At 59.2% G+C, this 9,987-nt stretch overlaps 1 protein-coding gene across 3 annotated transcripts in view; it reads right to left on the bottom strand.

Moving 5' to 3' along the window:
• Nucleotides 1-803: 803 nt before the first annotated feature.
• The window catches only part of BRD4 (bromodomain containing 4), a gene marked incomplete at both ends in the record, with an annotated part of 34,741 nt that continues 25,557 nt past the window's right edge, over nucleotides 804-9,987 (bottom strand). The window contains 9 exons of one of the 3 annotated variants that reach the window (XM_080715706.1): nucleotides 804-872; nucleotides 1,016-1,277; nucleotides 1,340-1,545; nucleotides 1,671-1,801; nucleotides 1,906-2,068; nucleotides 2,153-2,265; nucleotides 4,477-5,064; nucleotides 5,584-5,962; nucleotides 6,085-6,137. In XM_080715706.1, coding sequence (XP_080571832.1) covers nucleotides 804-872; nucleotides 1,016-1,277; nucleotides 1,340-1,545; nucleotides 1,671-1,801; nucleotides 1,906-2,068; nucleotides 2,153-2,265; nucleotides 4,477-5,064; nucleotides 5,584-5,962; nucleotides 6,085-6,137 — 1,964 coding nt within the window. Of the gene's footprint in view, nucleotides 873-1,015; nucleotides 1,278-1,339; nucleotides 1,546-1,670; nucleotides 1,802-1,905; nucleotides 2,266-4,476; nucleotides 5,065-5,583; nucleotides 5,963-6,084; nucleotides 6,138-9,987 lie in introns of all 3 variants that reach the window. The other 2 variants (XM_080715707.1, XM_080715705.1) reach the window with 2 other exon arrangements.

Below are 9,987 nucleotides of genomic sequence, written 5' to 3'. Positions count from 1 at the left end.
GAGGAAGAGAGAGAATTAAAAATAAAATAGAATTCAACAAAAAAAATATATATATAGGGGGAAAAAAAAAAAAAAACAAAAACCAGAAACACAGGTGGGAAGGAACTGACTTTGGTTGGTGGCCTCACTCCCCAGGCGAGGCCTGCCCACACGCATGGGATGTCACCTCGACCCAAAATGCCATGGACATACACCTCCACGGCACTGTTCCCTTTTGCACAAGCGAACACTTACAGAGAGCGGCTCTCGATTAAAGGCTTGTGGGGGAGGGAGGGGTCTGTTCAAGGCAAAGTCAGTGCCAGCAAGGGGGTGGGCCGGCGCACTCGCCAGCTCCAGCCCACATAGGCCTGCCCTGGCCCATCTGGAGCGGCGGCGATGGCTAGGGTGTAGGGAAGGACTCCCAATGGGCAGGACGTCACAAACGTCACGTTCTCAGGGACAGAAAATCAGTCATGGTGGCGGCAGCAACAATGTCCTGTGTATACTGTGTAGACATTTGGCGGAGAGAGGGCCTGTGCCCCGCACGCGGGGACGCTGGCCGTGGGTCCGGCCGGCACTTGCTCGTATCGAGGCGTGCTCTGAGCTGGCATCCTGTGAGGGGTGGCGGGACGTCCCTCCGGCTGGCTGTAAGGCAGATGGGTTCTGCAATCCTCAGCTGCCCGTCAGGCCTGCCCCGGGCATAGCATGCAGGAGGGCCAGGCCCGGAGACACCGGTCCCTGCTACCGCCTCCACTGCTGCCCCTAACACTATGGAGAGTCAACGCTTTGCCAGAAAATCAAAGTCAGAAGTCACGTAGGCGCTCTCAGAAAAGATTTTCTTCAAATATTGACAAAAGATCACTCTGGAAATTCATGTCAATCGTAGCTGCCATCTAGAGGGGAAGAGGAAGGAGGAGGGAGTGAGGCGGTGTCCTGGCCTGCGCTGCCCGCCTGGAGCCTCAGCCCAGGGGCAGCAGGCTGGGCTCATGGCCTGCCTTCCCTCGGGTCCCGCTCCCCACCCGGATCCGGGACTCACAGCCTCTCGGCGTCTCCGCTCCTGCTCCCGCTTTCGGGCCAGCTCTCGCTGCTGGTCCAGCATGGACTGGGGCTGGGAGCTCTGGGCCTGGGGGGCAGCGGCAGCGGCCACAGCAGCCGCCTGCTGCTGCTGCTGCTGCTGCTGCTGCTGCTCCTGGCGCTGCTGCTGCTGCTGCTGCTCCTGGCGCCGGCGCGCCTCCTCATGTGCTCGCCGCGCCTGCTCCAGCGCATCCTCGTCCTCTCGGCTCCTGGGCAGAGCAGGCCTGGTCAGCCGGCCCCGCGTGTGGCCCCAAGAGCCCGGCGCCCGGCCCGGCCCGCAGCCCACCTCAAGCGCTCCTGCCGCAGCCGCTCCTTCTCCTTCTCTGCGTGCTCGGCCTGCGCCTTCAGCGCCTTCTCGCGCTCCTCCTTCTCCCGGGCTGCTCGGCGGAACTGTTCAAAGCTGTCACTCGATGACTTGGCTGTGGAGGATGGGGTGGCTGGGTGCTTCTGTACCAGGCTGGCCCAGGAGCCCATGTTCTTGATTTTCAGGTCCTGAAGGGCAGAGACACCAGGAGATGAGGGGCCCGCTGGCCTGAGGGCACGGCAGGGAGTGGGTACCCACTAAGGTGCCTTCCCAGGGCAGGACCTCGGGGCACTCACAGGCCTAGCGTCTCTACCTTTTTGGGTGCCACTGGAGTCTTCGGTTCCTGTTTCTGTTTGTCCTTGTCAGGGGCCCCTGGTGGGGGTGCATTCTGCTCAGGGGGCCGGATAACAGGTCTTCCGACATCCACAGGCTTCATCTCAGGCCCTGGAACACAGGTAGCCTATTGGCCCGGGCCCACCTCACCCCAGAGGGGTGCAGCCCACAGCCCCACAGCAAGCCAATGCCTAGCACAGGCGGAAGGCACTCACGCTGGGGCAGGTGGACCGGGGCCTTGATGCTCTCCGGGTGCTTGGGGGGCTCCGGCCGCAGCGAGGGGCTGAAGGGCTCGCTGCGGATGATGGGTGAGTGGATCTTCTCCTCTTTCACCACAACCAGGGGTTGGGGCTGGACCACTGAGGCCTTATGCAGCTCCTGGGACGGCACAGACAGTACGGCGGGTGAGGCAGGTGGGCTCCCCTGACCCTGACCCGCACCTGGCTTGGCCCTGAACTTTACCTGCTTCTTAGGCTGGACATTTTGCTGGGGTGGAGACTGGTGGGTCAGGCTCTGGAACTGTGGCATCTGGGGGGAATGTATCATAAGCGGGGAGGGGGCTTCACGAAGGTGACCTAGGAAAGTAGACAAGGAGCATGTCAGGGGCTAGTGTGGAGGTCGCTGACCCTGGGCCTCTGGGCCTTGAGATAACTCATCTGGGGAGGGATGGGCTGGATGAAGAATCAGTACATGGCTCACCCAGGCCCAAGAGTAAAGGCCCACAGATCCTACCAGGCCTGGTAAGAACATGACCCTAGCCCAAGGGCTGAGTACCCCCAACCCCAAGTATGCAGAGCCTGGTCAGCCATGCTCCCAAAGTGAGAGCACACAGGGCTTTCTGGAACCCATGGTCTTAGTCCTGGTGTTTGGTCCTTCTGGGTGCCAGAGTCACCCGGGAAGCTTTGAAATACACCCCTGACATCCTGGGTCTTGGAATCGTACTTCTCAAAAGCTCTCTAGGCAGTTCTGAAGTGCGGCTGTGCTATGTACAAGAGTCGTTAATAAGCTCACTCAGCCTATGCCCCTTTCTCTGACCCAAGTGGGCTCACACACTCAGGTGGTTCTCCAGGACCTGAAGCTCACAGCAAGCCCATCAGCTGCATCCGACCAAGAGCCAGGAGGGCCTAGGTGGCCTTGGTCCGAGCCCCAACGCCTCAGGCCTGGGCAGCTGGAGGAGCCAAAGCCCATCCTGTGTTGAGCCAGCTCGACGAGGACAATATGAAGGGTCCACAAGAGCGAGTGCCACCCTGCAATCCTTGCCTTGGGCCAAGCAGCTGAACTTGGCCCCATCCGGCACGCGAGTCCTTCTACCAACCTCCGAGCCTGGCTTCTAAGCCACCACTCGCTGGCACAAGCATCCCTGGGAGCTCGGTGGGCTCCGTGGCTGGTGGCCCCTATTTGGGTAGGTCTGTATCAGACCATATGCCCCAGGTGTGCCAGACCCTTCTGCCCCTCTCAAAAGCCAGGACTCCCTCACCTCTGCTCACCTCCACAGTCCCTCCCATTCTAGACTGCCAGGACCCAGTGGCCCTGGTTCTAGCCTGTTACTGACCCTCACACATAACTGTGGCAAGTTCCTATCTAGGCGGTGCCCTTGGGAACATCTGCTAAGGCGGATGTGGGGGATAGATGCTTTTGAGCCAGGCTGGGGTGTAGGGGAACCGCCCACCTGCTGGTGGCTTTAGAGAGCAAATCTGCTGCCTGCTGAGCCTGTGGGACTCTTGACAACTGGCTTTTGGCCCAGAGCCCCTGGCTGGGTTCCAAGCCACACAGCCCCTAATGCCCCATCCCAGGCTGCTGAGTTTGGGTAAGCTGGGGACTAGAAGAAGGAGCCAGAGGTCCTGGACTGCGAGCCTAGGCTGCCCTGAGTGCCAGCTCTTCCAGCCCCTGTCACCTTTCTACCACAGGATGCTCTGTCTGCTCTGGGCTGAGAACGGCCTCATGTAAGCTTTCCCCAGGGAAGGCAGGCAGCTGCTCTCAGTTCAGGCCATGCAGCCACCCACTTCACACCTGGCAACTTCTGCTGGGCTTTGGGCCTTTCATATTCCTCTCTTGGCATGTGATTTGTGGGCAGCACGCAGCACACCCAAAGCACCTTGCATGATCTCAGCTACCGAGCTAAGGAACCCTGCCCCCATCCTGTCAGTACACAACAATGTCCACTAGCCAGGACTGGCCAGGGCATTGGGTCACAGGTGCTTACAAATCAAGTGTCTAGAAAACCCAACAAGGTGTCGCTGGGAACGGGCAGCCTAGGTAAGGCTGGAGGTTGGCCCGGTTCCCAGGGGTTCGAAGTGTCCTTCGGCTTCAGCCCCAGCACACCCAACAGGCTCCTTGCACTCCCACGTGCAGGGCTCCAAGGCTCCACGGCTCCTTGCACTCCCAGGCAGGCTCTGCAGTGCTGAGAAGAGCCTGCATGTTCCTAGGGTGGCCCTGGCCCTGGCTCTCAACTCATTTACTGAAGTAAATCCTGCTAGTCCTGGTCATTTCCTCTAGGAAGCCTACCCTGACTCCTGAAGGTGCATCAGGTGTCCCTGCCCTGGTCCTGGTTCCCCCCAGCAGGCCTGAGGATAGGCTACAATGTTTTTCACTGTATGTTCCAAGAGAAGGGCCGAAGAAGGCCTTACAACCTAGCCAGCAAGACACTGCAGGGAGCACCAAGTTCTGCCTCTTACAATCCCCAGAGCCTCTGGCCTGAAGCCCAAGCTAACTAACTCTTCAGGCTTTCTGAGGGGGAACCCCGTGCCCAGAACCAGACTCCCTGGAGCAAGGGTGAGACCACTTACCTGCTGAGTAGGGGTCTGACTTGTGGTGCCGGGGTGAAGGGTGATGCTGGATGACTTGCTGAGGTTTGGCAGGCTGCGGTGGGGGTGGCTGCTGGCCTGGGGCTGGGTGGGGTGGCTGCTGGCCTGGAGGAGGTGGGGGCTGCTGGATATGGGCGGAGAACTGCATGGGCTGCAGATGCACAGGCCGCGGTGGGGGCTGGTGCTGCTGCTGGGGAGGGGGCTGGGGCTGGGGCGGTGGGGGTGGCGGTGGCTGCTGTTGGAGCTGCTGCTGCACGGAGGGGTGGGGTGGGGGTGGCAGAGGTGGCGGGGGTTGGGACTGCACCTTCACGGAAGGGAGTAGTGGTGTGGGGGGCTGCACCTTCTGCAGCTGCTGCAGGTACAGCTGCATGTGCATGGAGGCGAGGGGCGGGGCAGGTGGCTCCTCATCCTCCAGCAGCACTTGAGGGGGCTGAGCCATGGGGGGCTGTGGGAGGAGGGGGGGCTGGGCCAGGGCAGGTGACACGGCAGGGGGCCGGGAAGGCTTTGGGGGGAGGGCAGCAGCTCGGTTGCTGGGCCTTGATGGCTGCTGGGGCAGCGCGTTGTGCAAAGCTGGAAGGACACGGCAGTATGACAGTGAGTGTGCCACGGCCTAGGTCTGTCCCTTCTGCTCCACCCTGATCTGGTCTGGACTCCAGCAACCTCCTTTTGGCCTCCCTTCAACTAACAACCTCATCCCCCCTCATCCCTCCACGACCTCCCAAACCAGAAAGTCCCAGTGCCATCTGTAGGAGTGGCTCCTCACCCGCCCGCTCCCTGCTCATGGCCCTTTAGGTCTTGGCACAGGCCACCTGCTTCCCTCCCTCCTAGACCTTCGCCAGCCCATCAGGAGAGCGATGGCCCTGCCCTGATCAACCCATATATATGTGCTGTCCAGGTTCCACAGGCCTAACTCTATCAGGATGAATGTATCCCCAGACCCCCAACTGGGAGCTGCAGAGGGGCCCATTTAACAAGCATGCCTTTAATTTCAAAGGTGGCCTCAGAGGCTGCTGCCCCCAGCGAGGCTAGGAGGCAGCCCACAGTACCCAAGTCCTGGGAGGGGAGAATGGGGTAGCAGCCTCGGCTCACCTGGAGGAGAGACCACGGTGTGCTGGTTAAGGTGGGGAGGAGTGCTGTGCTCAGGAGGCTGGGGCAGGTGAGGGGGGAGCTCGGGCTGCGGCAGGTGCAGGATGGGCTGTGTGAAGTGGCTGATGGGGTCGAAAACACTGCCAGGGAGCTGTGGCTCCAGGACTGGCACCTGGGTGGCGATGAAGGGTGGGGGCGAGGACTTCATCACTGGGGCTCCCTGCTGTGGCATGGAGGGTGGGGGTGGCGGGGGCTGCTGCTGCTGCTGCTGCTGCTGCTGCTGCTGCTGCGGAGGCGGTGGGGGCTGCTGGGGAGGCGCGGAGGGCTGCTGGGGCACAGGGGCTGGGGCCGGCTGCATCTGCTGATGGTGGTGGTGATGGTGCTGCAGGTAGACAGGAAGATGTCATCAGGCCAATGGAATGGGCCGGCCAGATTCAGGTCTCAGGTCCACAGAGAGGAGTGGCCAGCCAGGTCACCCAAGCAATGCGACCCCACACCACATACCTTTTTTTGGTCCCTCCCGGGGTGCCCCTTCTTTTTTGACTTTGGAGCCATCTCTGCAGAGAAAAGAGAAGGTGGTGAGGCTCTGGGCTAAAGATTATGAGCTGGCCTTAGACAGAGAGAAAGAGGGTGTGGGGTTTTCATAAGGGCCAGCAACACCTAACGAGGGTGTCTGGGTGGGTCAACAAGTTGGTCATCATGGAGGAGGGAAGGCCGTGGTATCACCTATCCTGCTTTTTCTAGTGGGGGCCATGCCTGAAAAAAGGCCTCCCCTGCTGGCCTCGTAGGAAAGTTAGGTTAATGGAGACCTTGCCCTGTTCCTCCCCATATCCACGGCTCAGACTCTGGGTGACAGCATGCTCTGGACCCCAACTGGCTGTTCTGGAATAACCTTTCGTGCTTAAAACAATCCTGCAACGATGGTGTTCATTGGACAGTTGCACGGGGCCTCCTCCTGGCCACACAACTAAAATAGAGCAACACGGGGCTTCCAATTGTATTGTGCTCCAAAGTCCACCTTCCCAGACTCCTGGAAGCGGCAGTGGTTGAGACTGGGGCTGAGCGCGCAGTGCTGCAGGCACAGAGCCATGGGCCGGTGGGGAAAGTGCCAGCGAGTATGACTGCAGAGAGGACCCCCAGTGAACACTTTGTCGAAGGAAGAAAGGAAGCAGGGTGGCCTTCCTGGAACGACCAGGAACATATGGAGCACTGCCATGGCTACCAAACAAGGATGACACTGGCCTGCTCCCCCTCCTCAGGGAAGACAGCCCAGAAGTGCCTTCTCTGGAACAGCCAGTGTGCCGCAGGGGGAAGGTAGCGGGGGCTTTAGCTCCTCAGGGCTGGGGGGTCAGTGCTGCAGCACATGGGTACGTCGGCGGCACGCCTGCCTCAAGGTGCGCGCATCCTAGGCCTGTGTGTTCACCTCTACCCACCTCCACAAACACGGATGGCGCACAAGCCCCAGCAGGAAAGCACCTGGCTGCTGCTCCTGGCTGGCAAATGATACAGATGCCCATCACCAGATGGGAGGCTGGACTTGTGGTGGGGCCTGTCAGACTCCCTCCACCACGAGGCACCTCACTGCTTTGCCTGGCTCACCCTGCTCTTTGCCAGGACACAACACTCATGTTGGAGGACATGTTCCTTGTCCAAACGGAGGGAGCCTCTACTCAGAGGGGCTCCAAGGGCCCCCCCTAAGTGTGAGACACATGGCCCTTTAGGGACAGGGTATTGTCAGAGGGATGAGAAGGAACCTTGTGTCCTGCAAGAGCTCACCACTCCATGCAAAACGAGACATGGACACACACCCCAGCAGCCAGACACACGTCCTCGTATGAGGCAGAGTGCAGCACGTGAGGACGCCTGGACACAGAACTCGGGGCTCTCTGGGGAGAGGGGTTCTTGCAGGTGAAACATATAACCCATGGGACCAGCGTATCCTGCGGCATGCTGGCTGCCATGACGCAGGGGAAGAACGCCAGCTGGGGAGGCAAGTCCAGGGCTTCTTGGGGACAGGCTCTCTTCCAGACACCTGTTCCAGTGCAAGGAGAAAGTGGGCCTGGGCGGCTGCAGCTGCGTATGCAAATGCTGGGCACAGGGAAGGGGAACTAGGGGAAAGGAGCCAGGGCACTGTGTGAAGTCTAGTCTGGAGAAGCCTCTGGTATGTGCCACCAAATCCCACCAATCCAGTGATGGGAAGCTGGCTGGGTAGGGTCAGGGCAGCCTGTTTCTGGTAACCTGAACGAAGTGTGGTTTTCCCACTTAAGGAAAGATGGTGGTTTCCCTAGCCCCTCACTTTCTGCAGGAAGGCTGTGAGCAGAGGTCCAGGTATAGTAGACCCTTGTGATTCCAGGCCGCATGCCTCGGCTGCCTTGGGAAGGTCACAGGGGGTGTCCTGGGCTCAGAGGGCGGGAGGCTCAAGGCAGACCCCCCAGGCCTGGAGTGTGTTCCAGGGCAGCCCTCCTGTGGCCTGAGCTGCTTGTGGGAGTACCGGTAAGAAGACAAGACAGGAAATGCACAGCTTCACGACACACCAGCCCCAGACACCCCGCACGAAACTCTCTGGAAAGGGTTCCATGGAGATGGCCTCAAGTACTGTGTGATCTTTATTCCATGACAATCTTCAACTCAACACAAATTTCATCTTTACATAGGATGGTAATTGTACAAAGAAATAAAACGTTTTTGTAAAATCTGATTAAAACACTGATTTCTCCCACTCCCACCCAGCCCACTCCAGCCAAGGAGACAGAAAGGAGGGTTGAGGGCAGGGTAGTGCAAGCAGAGGGGAGCAGAGGGGAGGAGAGGCGCCCTCCACTGCCGGCTGGCTCCCAACAGGACTGTAGCCAGGTGGTACACCGCTGGCACTCCCACCGTCCAGGAGCCAAAAGCTGCCAGCAAGGAAGAGTGGGTGGGCACTGTCTGCCATGTTCTCTGGCACCCAGCACAGGTGACACTTTAAAGAGCTTTCAAGTTCAATGGGCTCTGAGAATTCTCTGTTGGATGAAAGCCCCATGGGCAAGAAAGATGGGATTCCCTGGACAGCAAGGGTGAGAGAATCCTGCAGGAGACCTGGCCTGTGGCTACAGCCTACACACACACACACGTGCATAGGGAGGGGCAGGGGCGATATGTGGCTGAAACACTGTGGGAATCCAGGCTGCCGTTTGGTCCAAGACAGCAGAATCTTCCCAGAAAGATGCCAGCAGCTTCCCACTGTCTTGTGGGAATCTCTGGGCTTCATGAAGCACCCCCATCCAAGCCAAGCCAAGTTCACTAGGAACACATCAGGCGCAGGCCAAAGGGCAGCTCAAAATAGTCTTGTTTGGCAAATGGAGCTGATTGGAAGCTGGATGCCCGTGGAGGATGGGGAACAGCCCAGGAACATGTGAGCACAGCCACAGGGCCCTGGGAAAGTCTGGGGAAGCTGAGGCTGGACCTGTGGCCACAGTAGGTCTGGGGCAATGAGCAGCCCACAGACATGAGGTGTTTGGGAGGGCTTCTGGCTTCCCCAGGGAGTTGGGGCCAGCACCCATGGCCTGCCAGTGAGCAGTAGGCACCTCCTCAACCCGCTTCCAGCTCCTGAAGGCAGGCTCAGAAGCTCCCAGAGATGGCCAGGCCTCTAAGAAGTGCACACATTAAACTTTAAAAAAGGGACAAAAGAGCCCCCGAAAGCACAGAAGCACTTCCCATGGGGACTTCTCACATCAGGCAGTTTTCTGCTGAGATACTGGGATTCATGACCAAAAAAGGGCTGATAGTTATTTTTAGAGCAAAAAAACCTACATATTGCCTCTGGAAGGGCTTGGACGTGGCCACCCTTGCCTGCTCCAGCCCCAGCTGCTGCCATCATCCCAGAAAAGTGAAGATGAGGATATCAAGCTGGTAATGCTCTGTAGACAGGCAGCAGGTGGCCCATGAGGGGCTGTGGCAGATGTGCCTGAATGCCCTCACCAGCAGCCCCCAAAGTACTTTCCTCTTGAGAAGAGGCCAAAGAAGTTGGGAAAACACCCACCAGAAAACTCAAGGTTTCCAAAGCACAGGGGGACAAGGGGGACAGGAGGACTAGAGGAGCCTGGGCTGTGAGTCAGCTATAGCTGGTGACAGCCTCTACCTCATGAACCAGGACGGCCCACCGCGCCTTCGAGGAGCTGGCCTCATCTCTAAAACTCCCACCCCTCCTTCGGAAGAGTCAGGCGGTCAGAGTGTTCTTCCTTTTGCTGAACATCTCAGAGATCTTTTCTGGGCTAAAGTCACAGCAAGGCCCAAAGAGGCAAGCACTTAGGGTCTGGAGTCTCAGAAAAAGAGGGAGGGGACGAAGAGAGAACACACACTGTGATCAGGCTTCGCACACAGAGCAGCACCACATGTATGCACGTGTGGGGGGATTGTCATCACCCTCCAGGA

Source organism: Muscardinus avellanarius (assembly GCF_963383645.1).
Source record: "Muscardinus avellanarius genome assembly, chromosome: 18".
NCBI lineage: Eukaryota > Metazoa > Chordata > Mammalia > Rodentia > Gliridae > Muscardinus > Muscardinus avellanarius.
Note: the sequence above shows the minus strand (reverse complement) of the source record. Positions and strands in the feature narration are given on the sequence as shown.